The 24,138-nt window shown below is 38.5% G+C and overlaps 1 protein-coding gene across 1 annotated transcript; it reads left to right on the top strand.

The window, feature by feature from the left end:
• Positions 1-19,801: 19,801 nt before the first annotated feature.
• On the top strand, positions 19,802-23,517 carry LOC116000822 (probable serine/threonine-protein kinase PBL19). Its single transcript, XM_031240661.1, has 5 exons — positions 19,802-20,553; positions 21,674-21,934; positions 22,155-22,277; positions 22,494-22,973; positions 23,141-23,517. The coding sequence occupies exons 1-4, from the start codon at positions 20,182-20,184 to the stop codon at positions 22,971-22,973; spliced, it is 1,236 nt and encodes a 411-aa protein (XP_031096521.1). The 5' UTR covers positions 19,802-20,181; the 3' UTR covers positions 23,141-23,517.
• Positions 23,518-24,138: the final 621 nt, after the last annotated feature.

The raw sequence follows: 24,138 nt of genomic DNA, 5'->3' as shown, positions 1-24,138 counted from the left end.
CTTAGAGTTGAAGGCATTAAGCATGGTTTAGGTTATTTATATGCTTAAAGTGCACATTTTCTTGCCATAAAAAGCACATTTTGTGTTTAAAAGTGCACATTCTTAAGTCTATTTCAAATGAAATTACATAGAACTCATAATTTTCTTGATAATAACATGTAGTGCAAGATTTTTACTCATAGTGCAAATATTTAAACCTAACAGTGCAACTATTCTAACCTAACAATTCACATAGTTCATCCTTAGAGTTGAAGGTATTAAGCATGATTTACTTTATTTTTATGCTTATAGTAATCATTTTCTTGCCATACAGAGCACATTTTTGTGCCTAAAAATGCACTTTCTTTTGCCTATATGAAGTGAAGTTGCATAGAATTCACATTTTTTTTATAATAACATGTAGTACAAGATTTTTTACTCATCTAGTGCAAATATTTAAACCTAATAGTGCAACTATTCTAAACTAACAGTTCACATAGTTTATTTTTAGAGTTGAAGGTATTAAATATGGTTTAAGTTATTTTTATGCTTATAGTGAAAATTTTCTTGCCATACAGAGCACATTTTTGTGCCTACTAGTGCATTTTCTTATGGCTATACCAAATGGAATTGCATAGACATTGCGGTGCACAATTTTCAACCATATAGTGCAAGTTTTTGTGCCTAGTAGGCACATTTTCTTAATTAACAATGCAAGTTGTTCAGTCATAGAGTTAGGCTATTATCCATCTTATGGCTTAGGTTTATGCTCTGTAGTGCATGTTTTTGTGCTATACAGATCAGAAATTTGTCCCTAACAGTGCACATTCTTGTGGCTAATCAACTAAAAATGCACAAATCACACTATTTTTTCATAAATACTTGCAGTGCATAATTTTCAACCGTATAGTGCAAATATTTGTGCCTAGTAGTGCACATTTTCTCAACTAACAGTGCATGTTGTTCAGTCGTACAGTTCAGGCTATCATCCATCTTTTAGGTTAGTTTTATGCTCGTATACTAATATTTCATGTTTTGTTGGATGAAGAAACCAACTAGAAGTACGACATTCCTATGCTGTGCACAACTCAATACTCGCAATTCCCTACAGAAATCAGTATCAATTTGAGAACCTAGAAACTTGAGTTGTTTTATAGCAACCACCATCCATCTCTCAGAATCCAGATCGTTAATCATACCCCGATCGTTCGTTGACTTCACTTTGTGTTTTTCGTTGAACAATTTTATTCCGATCAGTAATCGTATTACAGTTATTTGTAATGCGCTAATTTTGATTTTAATGGCAGAGATCATTTACCAAAATTAAATCTAATGGTCTATATTTCGTCTTATTTCTCACCTAAGGGATTAATTTCACAGGATCCTTTATCTATATATATATATATATATATATATATATATATATATATATATATATATATATATATATATATATATATATATATATATATATTTATTTATTTATTTATTTATTTATTTATTTATTTATTTATTTATTTTAAATTTCTAATCCATTATATTATAGTTGTAATTATTTTATCTTTTCCAAGGTCGCCGACGTTGCCATCATCGACTCATCGCTATGAGAAACTAGTAGCTTGTGATACCATCTTCGCTCTATGTCTTGGTCAGCAGCTCATCTACGACGATTGTCTATTTGCTATCCGCTGTTTCATTGTCATTTGGCAACAGCTTGCAGATGCTCAAGTATAGTGTAATGTTGATGCTGTTGTTTTTGTGGAAGGAGTCGGGTATGGGGCTGTGTTGCGAGACCATGCAGGTAAATTTGTAGTTGCCCGGAGTGGATGATTGTAGTGTAATCGAGACCCTTTTCTTGTAGAGGCAATGGCAGTTAAGGAAGCATTGGCTTGGCTAAAAGATCATTCTGTTAATGGGGTTATTATAGATTCTAATAGTTTGAATTTCTGCAATAGTTTTAGCTCTGTTAACTAGGATTATTCTTATGTTGGTTTAATTGTTAAGCAGTGTCGTTTGATTGCTAGGAATATTGGGAACGTCTCTGTTCGCCATATCAAGAAGTCAGCAAACCATGTGACTCATGTGCTTGCACGGACAACAAATTCTTCATCTCTCCTTAGGTTGTGGAGTTACTCGCCACCTTCTTGTATTTCGGACATGGTTATGTCTTAATGAGATTTGAGCATTTTACCTTTGAAAAAAATTCAAATAAAACTTTTAGTATAATAAAAATAAACATTCAATATAATAAAAATAAACATTTATCAGTGATCCACAATATAATTTACCATAATTCTACAATCGTTATATCCTACACCACGGTGCACATAGTAATGTGCACCACGTACGTAAATGACGTCGTTTCGATGTTAGTGGACACGGACGCAAATGAGTCCAGGGAATTCATTATTTATAATACACATAATCATTATCTAGAATACACAGAATGTTTGCCTATAATACACAGAATGTTTGCCCAGAATACACAGAATATTGACACAAAATACACATATGTGAGTGAACGCGGACGCGATGACTCTAGTGAATTCATTATCTATAATACACAATCATTATCTAGAATACACAGAAAGTTTGCCTAGAATACACAGAATGTTTGCCCAGAATACACAGAATATTGACACAAAATACACAGAACTCATCCACCTAACATTCGAATGCACAAACACATCACAACATGTGTTAATAACATGAATACACAGAATATTGACACAAAATACACAGAACTCATCCTCCTAAACATTCGAATGCACAAACACATCACAACATGTGTTACTAACATGAATACACAGAACGGTTGTCTAGAATAGACAGAATGGTTGCCTAGAATACACAGAACGATTACCTGGAATACACAGAATATTAACATAAATACAGAGATCGGTCGAAACGGGAAACATGATTTCCAAAAAAACATACGCTTAGTTTACAATACTCAAAACGACGTCATTTACGTACGTGGTGTACATTGCTATGTGTATCGTGGTGCACGGTATAATTTGCCATAATTCTATACGTGGGCTTGATTTTAAAATAATATAAAGGATACCGTAACAAGTCCACAACACCCAACGCCTGTTATTTTGAAAGAGTTAACGACCCAATTGAGATTATATTTGGAGAGCCCAAACGTGCAAAATATTTGGTTGAAATTGAGATTTGGAATTAAATTTTTTTAAGGAAATAATATGTCAAATGTATTGGGTTTTATTAAAAAGAAAATTTATTTGTTTGATATAATAAAAAGAATAAGAATTCAAATAAAATATAATATAGAAATATTATTATAACAGAAAAGTAAATTACTTTTATTTATAAAATCCACTACTCTAGTCAATTTATCTCTTAACAATTCAATCAAAAATTACTTTGAGTGTACCCAAAATTTTTATTGTCAGATACAGTGATTAATTCCATTGCTAAATTGTAGGCATATCTAATAAGTGGGATAGTTGGCCTATAATTCAATCGAAAGTAGGAATGATAACATGCAGATAAAATTAGGTATCTGCTCCATCTAAATTCATAATAAGACCGCAATAAGAAAATTATTCTAAGAGCGGACCACTATAAATTGCAAAAATCAAACACCTAAAATTCAATGATCTTACGGCTTCAAAGAATGATCAGCATGACCTGTAAAACGCAAGCCACAGCACTCAAAAAGATACAGCCACCTAAATAGAAATTTTACCATTTTGAGCATGGAAATGCTTTATCTATTTATTTATTTTAACTGAGATAATCACCATTTCGCCTGACCAATCCTAAGTCTACAGGACTCCGTCTCTAAAGCTACTGTGGAAGTAAATCGCGAGTAACGCAATAAATCTTAGTCATGACCTTTAAGCTAGGCAACGAACCAACTACGTCAAGGCTCGGGGTGGAAATGCTTTATTATTAGTGGATAAAACTATCAATAGTTCTTATCGTATTAATGATCTAAGTAAGAGTTAGATAACAAGTCAAAGGAAAATTTGTCAATTTGAGTACGATGAGACTGAAATGTTGAATACAATTTTTAAATAAATAAATTTTGGGTTAGATAATGAGTCACAATCTGCATTAAATACATTAATACAACTCGTTTAATGTCTTATGACGAGAAGAATTCAAGCTTTTATGTTACTTCCAATGGGAAAGAAAGAAGAATAAAAGTAAAAGACAAAAAAAAAATACATTTTTATGACTCAGATATTATGTAGTCAATGGTTTATGGTTGATTCTAAAGTGAGTTATGTTATACTTATTTTTTATTTTATTTTTTACTCAACTAATATGACACACACTAATTGATGTAAAAAATAATTCATAATTTTAATTCATTTCTTTTTTCCACTTCAATGAAATAGACATGTAACAAGAGCAGAGAAACTTTAGGTTTTAACTTGGCTACCACAAGATTCTAAGTTTAATTCTTTATATTTTGAGTTAATTTCATATGAGGTCCTCCGAGTATAGTAATTTTTTCACGTTTAGTCTTAAACTTTCAAATTGACCATCTGTGATCCTTCGACTTTCAATTTGTTACTATATGTGGCCAAAGTGACCATCTATGCTTCTTCAACTTTCAAATTTTAACCAGCTATGGTCCTCCTAGAAGGACCACAGCTGGTTAAATTTGATCGTTGAAAGACAATGGATGGTTAACTTGAATCACAAATAGTAACAATTTGAAAATCGAAGAACTACATGTGATCAATTTGAAAGGTTAGGACAAAACTGGACAAAACTACTATATCCGGAGGATGCTAGATGGTATTAACTCAAAATTATTCTATTGGATGACATTTTCGGTTTGGCAAGTCTTTGGGAAGTCTTTGTTGGACCTCTATTGCTATCATGATAGCTCCTTCAATAATGTGGTATATGAACTCTTGAAACTTATTATGTTTCATTCATTTCCAATCTTGAAAACGTTGTGGAAACATAATACTATTAGTTGCAAGAAATTCAATTGTCAAATTAAATGTTCAAACTATGTGAATTATTCAAAAATCTATTATCACCTTTCAATCATAACAACCACTTTTCAATGAAAACGTGTTTCAAAATTTACTATTACTAATATTACTAATTGATTGAAGTAACCTCTTGTCATTAGGTAAGAAATTTATCGATACATAGAATTGTTGTTTTATTTAAAATCATTTCTTATGTGATTATACCAAAATTAGTTGAAATTTAAGTTGCTTAAACTTGTGATGAGATTGAGTGTTTAAACCTATTATTATTATTGAATTTATTAATCTATTGATATTTATTTGTTCTGTTAAAATTCATTTGTTAGTACAAATAAAACTCTTGCAATTATATCTCATTGATAAGTTTTTTTTCTTTTTTATATAAAAGACTATTAGAAAAAATTATTTCGCTAATGGTAAAATGTTATTTGGAGCAATGTTATCATGGCCAATTCACTAGTTACCAAATACTTGCTAGATAAATTGCTAAAGTTGGTTAAATTCGTCAAAAAATTGTATATCAATTGAGAGATATTTCATAATTATTGGTGTAAAAAATAAAAAATAATTTAGAGGTACCAAAAAGTTTTAACATATATAGAAATACCATATATTCTTGTGTGATGATTCGCCAAAAATTATAAGTGTGTTCACAAAGGTGTTTTTTTTCTTTCTTTCTTTTTTTGAAAACCAAAAACTCAACTTCATTAAATCAAACTAGAACCAAATCAAAAATACAACTAGGCGGGAATGATTCCACACAGCAAGGACAGGAGAAGAACTAACCGCCCGTACAAGCACATGAACCACGTGATTTGCTTACCTCTTGACATGGCAGACAACAATGTCCCCAATGTCTCTAACAATCAAGTGACATTGCTTAACTATTAAACCAACATACGAAAAGTCTGAAGACAAAGAATTAAACGTAGAACAGAAAGTCAAGCAATCAGACTCAACTACAACATATGATATGATGCGGCTCTTAAATTAGGTAAGTGCTTCTTTCACTGTTGATATAGTAAAATACAAATATACGGGGACAATATACTGTATTTATACTCAAACGGGTACAAGTAGGAATACCCTATACGAAACCGATCTACGTGACAGTGGGTCAGAGGTTCCCGGTCTCTTTAGCTATTTGATTGAGGAAAACAGCCAAAAGTCCTTCCAGCCGCAATAAATGTGCCTTTTATAGGTGACTTCGGGGTGGGTTTCGGCCTGACGGCATGTGATACACGTGTCAAGCAAACACCGGTAAATGCGTCGGCCCAATCCCTCAGCGGTTAGGTGTTTAGCTTTTGATGGTCTATGGTTCGAACCCCCAAGGGGCCCGGTAGAAGGTCGGGACATGACCTTGACCGGTCACCGCGGATCGGGGAAAAGAGGTTCTAGAGGAGTCAAGATACGACTCTCGATGTGGAGAATAGACCGGGAGGTCGGTAGCTGTAGACTGGGATTTTATCCCTATCAACTAGCCCCCCAGCTCGGTCTCCGACGACTCCTACGGAGACGGAGGTCGGGCTACATGGTCGTTCCCCGATCTCGGTCATCGTCTGCTGGCGGGGAAAGCACATCCGGGACAATGACTTAAGCGACGACGTCAGCCCTAACGGACGCGTGTCGCGTTCTAACGGACCTTGGGAAAATGTGCCTGGGTTACGGGGAACCAAACCGTCGCTTCTCTCCCTTACCCTCTATAAATATGGGTACCACTCTCGGTTTTCGATTTTACGAAACGTCTAGACCAGAGCTTCCAAAGCTATCAAGGCTTCCCGAGTTTCTTCAAACCGGACTTGCCGTGCATCTTAGAGTTCTACAAAAGGTATCGCTCTCCCGGCTTGCTCTTTATTTAAGTCTTTCCCTTTATTATTATAGCTCCGGGTCCCAGGCTGCCCTTAGTGAGACGCCTCTCCGTTCTTGCTAGGCACAGCCATGAGCGAATCGGATAGCCAGAACCTATCCATACACAGTTACGGCGGCTTAGTCGAGGTCGGGTCGTTCACGGTCTCGACCTATGACTCCGTGGTAAATGCCATTGAAACGTACTCCTGGGAGAACGAGGGCCCAGCCCGGTCTTCTAATCAGCCGGACTTAACGACTGACGAAGCTGATTCCCGGCTTGTGGTCGAGTCCCTTACGATGGAAGTGGGGACCTCGGGCCTGGGGAAACCTCCACCCACGGCTTATGGCAGGGACTAGTTCACCGGTCTATTGGTCGACTCCACCCCACCCACGATCGCGAACAAGATCCGCTTGGATAGCAGTGGCCTACGACAACATACCAGCCTCCTCACGCGCCGGGAAATCGAGGAGGCGTCAACCTTATTAACCGGGGTCGTTCGATTCGACACCAAATGATCGCTGGGGAGTATAATCGGTCGGACGCACGGGGACTAGCTCGGAATGCATTTCGATTCCTTAAAAGCCCCCCTGACCTTTCCGTTCCACCCCTTCCTCATCGGTTTCATGAAGTACTACGGGGTGCTGCCCGGGCAGATCGCCCCTAACGCTCACCGCACCCTGGCGTGCTTTCCAGAGATATGTGGTCGCCACGGTCTCCCGGTGACGTTGGAACTATTCCGGTACCTCTTCTCTGTCCGCCCCCTATCCCCGAAGCACGAGGGGGGGGGGGCGTCCTTTGTATTCAGTCGCGGGGGCACTTCTACAAGATCCTCCACCTGCCCGACAACAACAGAGGATGGAAAGACCGGATACTATCGGTCAAATATCCATGGCCGCTTCCTATCAACTACGAGTGGCCGACTCACGTGACCGAGCACAAGCGGCCGGCAGAAATCCGGGCCCTGAACAACGCGGCCATCAAGATCTCTGCCGAAGCTTACGAGTACGACATCTTCTGGTCGGCCGAGGAGTATTCAAACGCAAGGCTCGAGCCCCCCAGATACGATTTAACCGAGAAGTACACGCCCAAAAGGGCGGTAGTGACGGTCGCCTTCGGACCTCCTCACTCCAGGACCGGTTCACCAAGTTTGTTAAGGCTACTGAATTCGGATCGGGAATTACCAAGGCTCGGACACTTATCTCACGTTTTTATTTTTTTCAGCTGCGATGATGAGCTTCCCGGTATCCGCCCGTCCGCTTGCCCCGGCCACAAAAATCAGCTTGGGGTCAAAGAAAAGCGATCCACCAAAGGCCGGGAATTCTAACAGCGAGGCGCCGGTCCCCACCGGGTTGCCTCTAACGGAAACTCGCCCTGCCAGCCCGAGTGGCGAAAATGAAGCGGCCTGGACTACCAAGCGGGGAAAGGAGAAAGATGTCCTCGAGGTCGAGGAAGTCATGACGCTCAAGCGCACATGCCGCGACGGCTCGGGTTCCACGACGCTGGTGATCGACGTGCTCATGAAGCATGGAGACAAGCCCCCTGCGGCCCTGCTGACAAGGATCTGCGCCGCGGCGCCGCCTCCGAAAGAGACGAGCGGTTGGTCGACCACTTTGGTCGGGGAACGCATCGCCCTACTCTTACCAGTCTGTTACTTGAATTTTTTGTACAGATGGCGCACTCGGTCATCGACCTATTTGCCCGGGCGAAGGACGGAGACGAGATCCACCGTCGGGATGTCGCCCCGCTCAAAAAGGCCCTTGCGAAGCGGGATCAAAGAGTCAAGGAGCTCGAGTCCAAACTGAAGACGGCAGAAGAGACTGGGAGGAGGGTCTTGGAACGGGCGGAGCTCAGCGAAAAATTGCTTACAGATCCCATCCTACTTGCCTAACACATCTGTCGGGGACGCGAAACCAGGGAGGCCGTTCTTGCGGCCGTCTCACGAACTCCCATCGGGGAAGACTTGATGTACGAGTTCGGGACCTGGGCTTTCACCCGCAGTCGGCGGGCAATGCAGAACAATGTTCGGGCGGCCTTGGAGGTTTCGGTCGAGGAGGACGACCTTCATAGACTTTTGGTCGTGCTTCCCGAGGACGTTCCCGACCCTGACCCGACGCCTTTTTCTAAGGTCCCTGACGAGCAGGCGTCAGGCTCAGCCGCCGGGGCTTTTGCTGGACCAACGGCGGAGGTCGTCGCGGAACCGAGCGTCGAACCGCTTAAAGGGGGCGAGTAGCCTATTTTACGCAATCGAGAGCCCGACCTCGTTGTGCCGGGCACTACTTTGTTTTGACGACCTCTAAGCCGTTTTATGAATTACGAATTCATCATTTTGAACTTTCTTTCTACTCGTGCTTTTGCTTATTTTTATTCTCGCGGTTTGTTGTCGATGTGGTTTATTTTAAATAGCATTCGTTTGACCGACGACCGTTGTGCTTCCTACGCGTTTTTGCCTTGCGCTTTTTCAATTCGCACACGCGGTACACACACTCACTCCTACCACCAAGCAATTTGAAGATCTTACCATTAAGGTCCAAAGACTGGTAACCGGGCAGCTTGCTCCCAAGGCGAGCACCTTGCTCTCACCATTAAGATCCGAAGACAGGTAATCGGGCACTTTGCTCTCGGGGTGAGCACCTTGCTCTCACCATTAAGGTCCGAAGACCGATAACCGGGCACCTTGCTCCCGGGGTGAGCACCTTGCTCTCACCATTAAGGTCCGAAGACCGATAACCGGGCACCTTGCTCCCGGAGTGAGCACCTTGCTCTCACCATTAAGGTCCGAAGACCGATAACCGGGCACCTTGCTCCCGAGGTGAGCACCTTGCTTTCACCATTAAGGTCCGAAGACCGATAACCGGGCACCTTGCTCCCTGGGACATACCGAAGAACCCTCTTAAGCTGAGCCCAATTGTCCTCTGTGAGAGCGTGCATATGCTGATACAACAGATTAACCGCAAATGACAAGTCAGGACGAGTCACAGTAAGATACTGTAAGGCACCAACGAGACTCCTGTATCGAATGGGATCGACATACAAACCAAAGGAAGCAAGCGAGGAATGAGACACAGGAATCAGGGTAGCTAAAGACTTACAATCAGACATACATGCGCGCTTCAGAATATCAAGCATATAACGCTTTTGAGAAAGCAATAACCCTGTCTCAGTGGGTATTGTCTCAATGCCTAGAAAAAAAAAGACGGACTACCAAGGTCACGAATCTTGAAAGCAGAAGACAACCTGGAAATAAGCACCGAGACCAACGTAGAATCGCTCCCATGACCAAAATATCATCCACATAAACAAGTAAATAAACACGTAGCTCCCCCTGTGTATAGATAAACAAAGACACATCCGTCTTGGAGGCCCGAAAACCAACTGACAGCAAAAACGTATGCAAACGTGTGAACCACGCACGCGGGGCCTACTTGAGCCCGTATAAGGAGCGCTGCAACAAACAGACATGATCAGGAAAAAAATATGGATCGGCATACCCCGGCAGCTGACACATGTAAACATTCTCAGCTAGAGACCCATTCAAAAATGCGTTATGCACATCAAGTTGTCGGACCACCCAACCAGAAGTCAAGGCAAGAGAAAGCAGTAAATGAACTGTGGTCGGCTTAACCACAGGACTAAATGTATCAAAAAAGTCCTGGCCGGCCACCTGGTTAAAGCCCTTAGCCACAAGCCTGGCCTTATGCCGCTCTATCGTACCATTCGCCTTTCGCTTTGTGTGAAAGACCCACTTACAGCCAACAATATTCATAACGGGAGGAGCCGGCACAAGCTTCCAAGTCTGGTTCTGCAACAGTGCATTAAACTCAGCATCCATAGCCTCCCTCCACTCGGGAAAACGCACAGCCTAAGTATAGCAGGTAGGCTCCGGAGGACATAACTCAGCAGACAAAGCAACCAACACAGCCCCTTCAGTCCACGCCCTGCTACGAGTCATAGGACCATGCTCCCAAGGCACCTGACGAGAGATTGCAGCGCGGCGCCCCCGAGATACGGCAACCACAGGCGAACTCACACGTGTTGGCACCACCACTGCACCAGGAGCAGAAGAAGACACACGAGCCACACCCCAAGGCGGCAATGGTGAATCAACAACAGGCTGCACAACAAAAGGAAAAACATGTTCATCAAAACAAACATGCCTACAAATAAAGACCTTGTTAGTGCTCAAGTCCATATATCGATACCCCCTAAAAGAATCAGGATAACCAAGAAACACACACGGGGCAGACCGAAAACTCATTTTGTGACAGTTATAAGGACGAAGATGAGGAAAACACAGGCAACCAAAGACACGTAGAAAAGAATATGTGGGCTACGACCGATGCAACATAAAGTACCGACTTTTATTGCCTAATACAGGCGTGGGCATGCGATTAATGAGGTAGACAGCAGACTCGAAAGCATACTCCCAAAACCGAGTTGGAATAGAGGCATTAGAAAGCAGAGTAAGACCAGTCTCAACAATATGACGGTGCTTACGCTCAACGCGACAATTTTGCTCGTGAGTGTAAGCACACGATTGTCGGTGAAAAATACCAAGTCTAAGAAGCTCAGAGTGAAGCTTTTTATACTCAGCACCAAGATCAGACTGAATAGACGTAATGTGACAACCAAAAGAACGTTCAACTGACGACCGAAATTGAGCAAAAATAGCATATAAGTCCTATTTTAAACGCATAGGAAAAAACCAAGTAAAGCGAGTAAACTCGTCAACAAAAATCACGAAATAACGATAGCCATTAACGGAAGAGACAGGAGCAGGGCCCCAAATGTCAGTATAAATCAAATCTAAAACATGCGAACTAGAGGACTGGACTCGAGAGAGCGGGAAACGCGCAGATTTCCCTAATTGACAAGCAGTACAAAGCAAATCTAAACGACTAGAAGAACTAACTAAACAAGACTTCAAAATTTGACTCTGAACACGGTGATGAGGATGGCCAAGACGCCCATGCCACATAGAAGATGACGCTTGAGCCGAAAGAAAAGCAAATGGGGAGGACACTGGTAAAGAGTATAATCCACCCGAACTTCTACCTCGAAAGAGCACCGCTTTGGTGCGGATATCCTTCACAACAAAATATGAGGGGTGAAACTCAAAGAACACATGATTTTCAGACGCAAACTTTTGAACAGAAAGCAACGAAGCAGACAAACCAAGGACATGCAAAATACGAGACATATGGAAAGAACGAGATGGGGTGGAAAACGATGTATGACCAACACTAGAAATAGACAAGGCCTTACTATTAACAACCCAAAGAGTGTCAGCCCCGGTGTAGTCCTCAGATGTAGTGAATCCATGGTTATCCGGCGTGGCATGATCGGTGGCCCTAGTGTCAGGGAACCAAGTCTGCGAGGCGAAGGATGCACCTAAGCCAGGCGAATCTTGGAAAACCATGTGAGCTTGCGAGCCATCAGAATACCGAGGATAACATGCCACAGCAGTGTGCCCAGGCAAGTCATAGATTTGACACCGCGAACCAGACCGCGAGCCGCCACGACCACCACGCCAATGTGACAACTGCCCGCAACCCCTCGGTTGACCAAACTGCCCCGAGCCAGATCCACGCCAAGACTGCCTGGACTGCAGCAAAAATCTGGAACCAGAACGCTGTTGCTGCTGTGCACCCCCGCGCCACTGCTGCGCATCGCAGCGACCACTGCGGCCTGAACTGCGACGAGAAACATGAGTTGCCGACGGCGAGCCACTGACCTGCGAGAACTCATCGGCATGGGCGAACTCCTGAGCGCCCAATAAGTCGGCAATCTCCTCCAGCAAGAACCAAATCTTCAAGGAGAACCTTCACCCGGCCTAGGTAATCGACGACGGAGGCCTCGCCTCGCTGCAACGACTAGAGCTGAGCGAGAAGGTGAACAGCACGAGCCCGAGACGTGGAAGCCAGCGCGAGTTCAATAGATTGCCAAGCAGCCATGGACGTCATTTTGCCAATAACCAGCGGCATTACTTCTTTAGACAATGATGAAATAATCATCGAGAGGATGGCTTGGTCCTGCTGAAACCACAGAGCGAAGGCTAGATTAACCGCAGCGGCAGCGGCGGAAGAACCGGCCGGAGGCGGCAATAACGCAGGTGGTGCGGGAATGGAACCATCAACATATCCCATAAGGTTCTGCCCATGGAGTAATGGAACCAATTGCGCATGCTAGAAAAGAAGGTTCCGTGTGGTGAGTTTAATACTAACAAACTGGTGTGCCGACGACAAGGAATTCGACAAAGAGGGAGCGGCTATATCTGAAACCGTTCGCTCGGACGAGATAGCCGCAGAGCCGGCGTCAGCCATCGGGAACCTGGCGATTGATACCAGATTAGGATTTGTATTCTGAGTGTTCAACCTATACAAGACTACGAAGGGGAAATATATACAAACTATAGAATCCTACTAGCAATAGAAGTGAAGAATAATAGGAGTCCTAACAAAATTGATGAAATCGTTGTATGGTTTAAAATAAGCATCTAAACAATGGCACGAGAAATTCAACCATGCAATGATGACCTATGGTTTTAGAATAAATGAAAGTGACAAAGTGTCTACTAAAGGAAACGATAGATGGTTATTACGTCATTCTTTATGTATAAGTAGATGATATACTCATCGTCGGTTGTAACGATCAAATGATCAAATCTACCAAGAAGAGACTAGAGATAAGAGAGTCTATAACTTTGAGAAGAGAGAAGAGAGCATGAGAGTTTGAGAGTGAGAGATTGAGAGGTAAAGAAAGATTAGAGAAGAGAGAATATAGAGATTCGAGAACCTTCAGACACGACTGCACAAATGAGGAAATGAGAACTAATGGGTGTGTGTGTGTATCTATATGCACGCAAACCCTAAATAATTTCATATATTCAGGCGGGTCAGATATTCATTTATAATCTCCCACCTGAATTAAGAAAGCCAAGATAAAATTAGATTGGGTCACATATCAACATGTCGGGTTCAAATATCCACTTAGTGCATGCTATTTGGTTTTGACTCATGCTATTTGGTTTTGACACGATCAAAAAACTGAGTTGATCGAATTTTGCACAGTTCTACACAGAAGTATAATATACACCGTGCACACCATTAAATAGTAATTAGAGATTTTTATTGTAACCTTAAAAAAGAGTCATTTCCATTTTTGGTCCTACTGTTATTGGGGCATTGCCAATTTTAGTCCACTTCATTAATTTTTGCCATATTGCGGCCAGTCTTATTTAGTCATTGCCACTTTTAGTCCACCGTTAAAATTTTCGTCAAGTAACCGTCCAAAACACGGGTATTTTGATCTTTTCTTGCTTTGATCATCTTCTTTACCCTTTACATTGGTTTTCCTTACAGATTTTCATCCAATGAAGAGGTCCGGTGAAAGCCATGGCTTTGTAATGTGGCTCACATGGCTTTCGCCGGACCTCTTCAATGGATGAAAATGTGTAAGGAAAACCACTGCAAATGGTCAAGGAGATGACCAAAGCATGAAAAGATAAAAAAATACCCCTATTTTGGACGGCAATTTGACTAAAATTTTAACGGTGGACTAAAAGTGGCAAGGACTAAATAAGACTGGCCGCAATGTGGCAAAAATTAATGAAGTGGACTAAAATTGGCAATGCCGCACCCTTAAAAATAAAAAATAAAAACGTATTAGAAGTTAATACAAGTTTATAGTAAAACCGATAAGTAATTATACAATTTATGTTGGTAAAAGAACGTGTAACATCAATCATTCAATCGTCATATCATAGGTTGGAAAAGCAATATAATTTCGGATAAAATAATGTTTTACCAAGCAACTCCCATCACTATCCTCCGGCTCCACTTTGTCTCGCGACCGCAAAAACCAATTTCCAATTCGTCAATATTTTAATTATATGAATTCACACAACTATAGTGTGCATGTATTTGGGTAAATTAAAGGGAAAAAAATACCAAAGAGACAAAGTCAAATTGTCCTCTCTCTAATCACTTATGCTATGGAACAATTTAGGAGTCGCCTCATTTTTCGTCTCCGTCTCATACAGTCACCGCTAGGTTCCTTTTCCACACGCAAACACAGCAAAAATAAATAAATAAATAAATAAGTAAAATGTTTACATCTGCTTATGTTGTACCACCACCTTATCTCAACATTAATATTCTTTTTTTTAAAAAAAATAACTTTTAACATTTTTTAAATCTAAACTTAAAGCATCCATATTAGTGATTCTTGCAGTTGTTGCCTTTTTTCTTTCTTTCACGTAAGACTTTTTTTTTTCCCCCTTTTTTCTCTTTTCCTCATCTCTCTCGTACTTGACACCTCAAAAATCACAACAAAATCACTACTATTGAGGATGATCTACCTTTAAGTATAAATAAATAAATATATATATATATATATATATATATATATATATATATATATATAGATTTGTTAACTTTTTCTTCATAAAGTTAACAATTTATTTTAAAAGTTTTTTTCCTTAAAATCACCCCAATCGTTGCTTTACTACGCACTTAACTAAAAATAGTATAAAATTTCATGTTACATGCACTTAAATTTGCGTCTAATGACACAGTGAGAGATGAATTGACCGTCATAATTTTTGAAAAACAAAAATAATACAATTAATATTTCGTTACGCCAACGTAACATTGAAAGAAAATTAGAACCATAGTACCTATTCATGGAAAATTGAAAATTTTTTCTTTCCCTATTTTGCTTCTTTGTCTTTCTTTTCCCACTAGATGTTTCTCCTTTTAATTGCCTTAGCTACTAAGCTATGGGTTATTGATAGGAATGGACAGAATTTGGATGGGACTAATGAACATATACATTTAAAAAATATTTGATGAATATATGTAAAATTATTTTCGTGAATTAATTTAGAATAAAAAGAGTAGGGTCATAAATTTTTTTCATTTTCTTTCTCCCTCTAAAAAATAGAAAAATAGAGTAAAAAAAACATTAATTTTTATTGGAATAAGGGTCAAATGTGCCATTCAACTATACACCAAACTGCAATTAGATCACTAAATGCAAAAACAAAAAAAAAAAACAAAAAAAATTACGATTGAGTCCCCGAACAACGCAAATTCAGGCAATTTAACTTAAAATGACTTATTTACCTATTTTATGAAAAATTATTAAAATTAAATTAAAAAAATTATTTTTAAATTTGGTAACCGACAAGTCAGCATATTAACAGGTAAAAAAGTTATTTTAGGTTAAATTGCATGAATTTGTGTTGTTCAAGAACCTAATTGTAATTTTTTTTTTAAATTTAATGACTTAATTACAGTTCGGTGTGTAATTGGGTGATTTATTTGACTCTTATTTATTTTTAGTTAATACTAGTATTTTCGCTCGTGCGTTGCACGGAATGGATTTGTTATAATATTTAAAGAATATTTGGATCAATATACAATTATATATATTATAACATCGAATATTATATAGCGCAATTGATGAAATTGATTGGATCGATTATGTTTTCTGATGTTTTCCTTTGAATTAGAACAAATAATTGTCCAATTACCCGGGCGTGGATAAATTTTTTTTATTATATATTGATATAATAAAAATAAAGATTAAGTTATAAAAAATTCTAATATTGAACGTGTACATTTATTTGATTATAAGATTAATACAAAAATATTACTCAATTAATTGAATAATATATGACTTCACTACAATCACTCTGAAAATTGTAATTTTACATACGTGATATGCCCATGGCAAAATTGGCCTAGCTACTTGAAACCTTATCAGCAAAAATTAAAGCATATTGAGCTGTTAAAATCAAACTAAATCACAGTACTACAAAATACTCTATGGAATGCAGACTACACCATAAGGATCTCCAACATGCAGAATGAATCAACTAAAAATTAAATCATATCGCATACCATAGCAATTCTACGCGTGTTAAAGTTCGATCTTCGACTTCGTAGAATTACAGATTATAGATTTCTAACTAATAGTGAGAGCACAGATATTGGTACGTTGTGAGAGAAGAGTCATTTCTCATCATTATATAGTGGAGGATAAACATAATATGGAAGATTTTTCAAAAGGAAAGTATAATTAATTTTAATTTTATGTAAATATAGATGATTGACATGTAAAAATTTTACTACAATATTATATAATTTTTTCATTCTAATATAGTTAATTACATGTCAATTATATAAATATATATAGATATATAGATATAGATATAGATTATCATATCACTAATCACCAATCACCAATTAATTAATTAATATCAATATCAATCTATATAAATATAAATATTAATATATATATATATATATATATATATATATATATATATATATTAATATTAATATTAATATTAATATTAATATATAACAATATTACCATATCACTAATCACCAATCACCAATTAATTATTCTTTTTTAAAATAATCACCAATTAATTATTCTTTTTTAAAATAATCACCAATTAATTAATTAATATTAGTATATATTAATATATTATATATTAATATTAATATTAAGAATAATACCATATACCATATTATCAATTATCAATTATATATCACCAATCACCCATCACCCATTAATATTAACAATATTACCATCTCACCAATCACCAATCACCAATCACCAATCACCAATCACCAATCACCAATCACCAATCACCAATCACCAATCACCAATCACCAATCACCAATCACCAATCACCAATCACCAATCACCAATCACCAATCACCAATCACCAATCACCAATCACCAATCACCAATCACCAATCACCAATCACCAATCACCAATCACCAATCACCAATCACCAATCACCAATCACCAATCACCAATCACCAATCACCAATCACCAATCACCAATCACCAATCACCAATCACCAATCACCAATCACCAATCACCAATCACCAATCACCAATCACCAATCACCAATCACCAATCACCAATCACCAATCACCAATCACCAATCACCAATCACCAATCACCAATCACCAATCACCAATCACCAATCACCAATCACCAATCACCAATCACCAATCACCAATCACCAATCACCAATCACCAATCACCAATCACCAATCACCAATCACCAATCACCAATCACCAATCACCAATCACCAATCACCAATCACCAATCACCAATCACCAATCACCAATCACCAATCACCAATCACCAATCACCAATCACCAATCACCAATCACCAATCACCAATCACCAATCACCAATCACCAATCACCAATCACCAATCACCAATCACCAATCACCAATCACCAATCACCAATCACCAATCACCAATCACCAATCACCAATCACCAATCACCAATCACCAATCACCAATCACCAATCACCAATCACCAATCACCAATCACCAATCACCAATCACCAATCACCAATCACCAATTAATTAATTAATATTAGTATATATTAATATATTAATATTAATATATAACAATATTACCATATTATCATATTATCATTATCATATATTACCATAATAATATTATAGGATGGATAATTAATAAAATAATAAAATAATAAAATAATAAAATGAATGATTTTACCAAAATACCCCTAAGTTTTGAAGCGAAAATTTGGGAGGAGGAAATTGTTTTTATATATAGTATAGATTATTTTTTTCTCAAGTTTTCCTTCGGTAATTAGCCATTAATCCATTATTATTGATCAGAGGAGATTGTCAAGCGGCATATGCTCTTCATCATGCCGCCGTTTTTTATTGAATATTGACATATTATTAATCATTGCTATTTTGATTAATTAATGCGTCTTGTATGTATGGTTTCTAATGCTGTTAGGTTCATATTATATATTGACTCATTTAAATATGAACATGGTGTTTAGGGATAGGATTATATATCTATGGAATATCATGTGAATCAAATCTATAATAAATTAACAAATTATTATTCCGTGGAGTAATAAAAAAATAATTTATTTATTTTCTTTTTCCAAATTAAATCAACCCTAGGTGATATTACATACATGAATACCTAATCCTATTTCATCAACTCTTTTCTTTTCAATTTGCTTGTTTGTCTTTCTCTTTCCACAAACAAATTTTCACCTTTCAATTGCCTTTGTCATTAAATTCTTCATTTTCATACTTTGGATGCTAAAAGATGAAATTCTTCCGAGGTCCACATTCTTTAGCCTCACAAAAATTGTGAATTAGTTAAATCACGATGACTCTGCAGTTATTTAGTTAGGAGGATCACTACTTGGCCTAGTACCCATAAAAATCACCTCTATAGAAAAAAAAAAAAAGTGAACTCCTTGTGGTTAGGATTGAATTCTACATCTTCAAGTATAATCTACTACGAGTATTGTGACACTAACAATATTGATCCATGACTTTCAAAACTTGTATAATTGGTCCACAAGTATCAATTCCATAACATAAATGATCCTTCCAGTGAAATCTTCGTCAACTTTTCACCAGAAAAATGATTTCCCCTTTTTAGCAAGGGTATAATGATATTTCCATTTTACCATCACATTTTTTCCTTATAGTTTTTTGCACTTTTTATCCCACAAGTATTGTGGCACTAACAATGTTGATCCACAACTTTTAAAACTTGCATAATTGGTCAACGAGTATCAATTTCTTAGCGCGAATGGTCTTTCCAATGAAATCTTCGCAAAAGGAAAAGACCATTGTACCGTACTACAAAAGAAAAATAATTTTTCTGGTAAAAATTGACAGAGATTTCACCAGAATGATCACTTGCGCTAACATTTGACACTCGTAGATCAATTGTATAAATTTTAAAAATTATATATCAATTTTATTTGTGAATATTCGTAAAATCAAAAGGTTGAAACACTCAATCTGCTAAAAACTCAATAACCATCTAACTAATTGGTGGCTCTTGACTTTCATACTTGGTTCTTGGTTGCTACGCTCTATCTTTAACAGTCTCACTTTACAATTGACTTTTCTTTCCCCACTTCTTGTCAGCTTATTGGCCTCTTTGTTGTCTTGCCGCCAGGGAGAGAGAAAAAAAAAACCCCATAGAAATGGGTTCTTGTCAGAAAAATTAGAGCCAATATGGGGAGAGAAAAAACATAAATTTTGTTAGCCATCTCCAACCCAAAACATAAATTGTGTTCCGTGTCATCCTTTCTAGATTTTCCTCGCATTCACACCCATCCATACATACACGAATTAAATAAACATACATTGAGACTCAAGAGAGAGAGAGAGAGAGAGAGATTTGATAGCTGCAGAACTGAGAACCCAACGGGTTGGTTGGGCTTCTGGAGATGCATTTGTTCATAGAATCTTGACCAGAAAAAAAAATAAAAAATTAAAGGGGTTTTGTTGAAGTTGAAGGTCTGGAGCTGTGGGGGAAAATGATGAAGTGTTTTCACGTTTTCAAGGACAAATCAAGGTCAAAGAGGAGAGGAGAGTCAGCCCCAGAACTGGGCAACAGAGGAAATAACAATTCCTCTGCAACCACCACCACAAGCAGCAGCAGAGCCACCAAGTCAACCGGTTCTGCTTCATCCCCTAGAGGCATCCCAGAAATGTACAGAGAAAAGTCACAAAATTTGAGGGCTTTCTCCCTTTCTCACCTCAGGGAGGCAACCAACAATTTCCATAGAACCTTAAAGCTTGGGGAAGGTGGTTTTGGGAGTGTATATAAGGGATCACTAATGCCTCCTGATGGGCAGGGTGATCCTCTTGTTGTTGCCATCAAGAAACTCAATACCCAGGGATTGCAGGTATATCATATCATCATCCTATTCCTAGCCCAATTTTTTTATATATATTTCCATATTCTCTTGCTAATTTTATATTCCAATCATCAATCTCTATGAATCAAATCAATTTTTTGTCTGTTTGGTTTGTTGTTTGTGTTCAGAGACATGAATTCTTTATTCCTGCTGCATATCTGCATTAAGTGGCCATAGAAGTATAAGTTATATTTTAATACACAAGTCTAGAGCTAGCTAGTGCCAATATAAGCCAGAATGAAGAAGTAGGTTTCTCTCAGGTTTTGGTGCTTATATGTTTTGGAAGACAACTAAGTCTTATGGAGTGTCTGACTGAATATACTAGGAATCACTTGGGAGTAATTCTTATTGTTAGGATTTTCGAGAGGTAGGGTGCTGAACTTGGTGAGTAGTTCTTTTTGTTAGACTTTTCGAGAGGCAGGATGTCGGACTTGGGGAGTAATTCCTATTGTTAGGATTTTCTAGAGGACTCGAACCCGTGACCTGACTCTAATACCACTTCTTAAAGTCAAGCGCTTACCACTATGTCAAAAGCTATAACTCACAGAAAGCCAGAAAAAAGAAGTAGGCTTCTCTTAGGTTTTGGTGCTGATATGTTTTGGATTTCCTATGTTTGTGGAAGACAACTAAGTCTTATCTAATGGAGTGTCTGACTGAATATACTAGGAATCTCTGGGGAGTAATTCTTATACTGCCTCCAATAATTGGGAAATGTGCAGAGGATAAAGAATGCCAAGTGCACCTAGCTAGGTATTTCTTGCCTGGGCATATTCAATTCTTTGTGAGATGTTTGCAGATGCTATTTCAAGTGGCATTTCTCTTCCACCCTTCTAGAATATGTGGGTTGTGTTTCTTAGATATAAAAAACTTACCCATATGAATCTTCTAAGAATGGCAATAGAACATGTAGTTTGGTTTCCCCTGAGAGTAGATTATGCATTTCTTGGTTGTTTTCAACATTTATTCACTTCAACATATAACTCTTTTGGTGAACAAATGCCATAATATTTACATCTGGACTTGTGTTAGGCGATAAAGGTTTCTGCATACTCATTTCTATGTGGATCTTGAGATAAATGATGTTTACATTCCAGTTATAATAATGTAGGGTCATAAACAATGGGTTGCAGAAGTTCAGTTCCTCGCTGTCCTGGAGCACCCTAACCTCGTTAAACTTCTCGGGTACTGCGCCACAGATGGGGAACGGGGGATCCAGCGCCTATTGGTGTACGAGTATATGCCGAATAAGAGCTTAGAGGACCATCTTTTCAGAAGAGCTATGCCTGCCCTTCCTTGGAGAACAAGGCTAAATATTATCCTCGGTGCAGCTCAAGGGATGGCCTATTTGCACGAGGGCCTGGAAGTCCAGGTATTATTTTAGTTTTCGTTAGAAAACATATCTTTTTTATTCTAACATAAATCTGGAAGACAAAATCTGTTGAAGGTGGTGCACAAATCAGAGTATTTGTACTTAAATTAGTATGAACAGCAAGCATTCACATTTTGTGCAGTTTTATTTATAAAGAAGATTAGTAAGTTTCACTTCATGAATGCTGAACAATCTGCTTTCTCGTGTTAAAAATGCTAAGGTGATATATCGAGATTTCAAGTCATCAAATGTTCTCTTGGATGAGAATTTCAACCCCAAGCTTTCGGACTTTGGACTTGCAAGAGAAGGGCCAATTGGTGACAGAACTCATGTGTCTACAGCTGTAAGTAAACCGAACTGAATATTAGATGTCAAATTCACATCACGGTGTAGAGGGTAGGTCTGTTGAGCATATAATATATAAAATATAAATTTGCGTAGTCTCACTATCAGTTTAACCTTTTAGTCGAGACAGAACTTCATATGCATTTCAATTGTTTGGTTATCTAGTTGTGTAATCAGAACCTTTTGTTTTTTTTCGAAACATATGTACGAATAGCCTGTTGGCACAGTGGGATATGCTGCTCCAGAATACGTTGAAACTGGGCATTTGACAATCAAGAGTGATATCTGGAGCTTTGGAGTTGTTCTATACGAAATCCTCACAGGTAGACGAACAATAGAAAGAAATCGCCCTACTTCAGAGCAGAAGCTTCTGGATTGGGTTAAGCAATTCCCCGCTGATAGCAACAAGTTCAGAATGATAATCGACCCACGGCTTCAGGGTCGATACTCTCTTAACGCTGCAAGGCAGGTTGCAAAACTTGCAGATAGCTGCTTAACCAAGAACGCGAGAAACCGACCGTCAATGAGTCAAGTGGTGGAAGCTTTGTGCCAAATTATGCAGCGTTCGGAGGAAGGGACGTCCGAAATCAGAGGCCCTGAACCCGTAAGAACTAGCAGAGCTGTTGCCTCGGATAAACAGTTTGGAAAGAAGCCAATATCTGGAACTTCTAGACAAATGACCTCAGTTTCTTAGGCAAGTCACCTCTAATATCTAAAATCTACTTATATACTATGGCCTGTCTTAGCTAGAAACTAAAGCCAACTTTCACTGCACGTTTATATTTTCTATATTATATGCTTAACAATACCGAATCCATAACTTTGCTAGAAGCTGATTTGCTTGTCCTGGTATTTTGGCAGGCTTAGATACTGAAGAAGAACTAAACACCAATATGATCAATTTCACATCTCAAGTGATGAGCTGCTGCCTTGTGAGTTATGGTAAAAGAGGAATTCTTCACATTTTTGAAATTTTCTTGGCTAGTAAAGGCTATGATCTTGGTGAGTGAGAGAGTATGATTCATCCATTTGGGGTTTTCTGCATACTAGAGCATTAAAGTTTTCTTGGGTAGCAACTAAAATTCCTTGTCATTGGTGATTTATTTTGTGAATATATAATAAGATTCTTTATTATTTTTCTAAAAAAAGGTTGTAATATCTAATTTGGTGTTCTCAACGTTTTGATCGTACACTGGTTTCCTCTTCAATTCATATGAAAGGAACTTACTTTACATGAATATGGATGTGCATGTGCTGGTATATATGTTATGAACTAATCGTCACAAGCAGAAAAAGGAGACAGAAAAATAGCACAGAACTGGACTCAGTTTTCTTGAGGCCCAGAACTCTCTAATTCCCTTTGTTGGGATTAAATTTTCTGCTTACTTTCATTGAAATTAATACTCCTTTATATAGACAGTACAAGGATTCCAAAACTAATCTAATTACTAAAACTAAATTAGGAAGCTTTCTAATACTCTTAACTCTCTGAACTTATATAGTAATAAACTAACAACTTTCTAAACTATAACATAGTAATGAAATAGGACTAAACTATAATATTGTAATGAAATAGAACAACTGCAATTTCCTAAATTACAGCTTCTCTGTTGATCTGTTTCTGTTAACGTAACCAAGTCCCTAGAATGCATCATTACTCCCCCCGGGACATCAAGCTTGTCCGCAAGCTTGAAATCAGGAAACTGCAAGACAAAGCTACTTAACACTTCTCATGTGGCATCCTCCATGGGAAACCCTTGCCACTGGACTAATATTTCCCTTACACCACGGTTGAGTCTGCACTGGAGCATTGCCTCAGGCTGCAAAATCAGCTGGCCATCTCTTGTAGGTGGTAGTGG

The sequence above is a fragment of the Ipomoea triloba genome, chromosome 13 (assembly GCF_003576645.1).
Source record: "Ipomoea triloba cultivar NCNSP0323 chromosome 13, ASM357664v1".
Lineage (NCBI taxonomy): Eukaryota > Viridiplantae > Streptophyta > Magnoliopsida > Solanales > Convolvulaceae > Ipomoea > Ipomoea triloba.
Note: the sequence above shows the minus strand (reverse complement) of the source record. Positions and strands in the feature narration are given on the sequence as shown.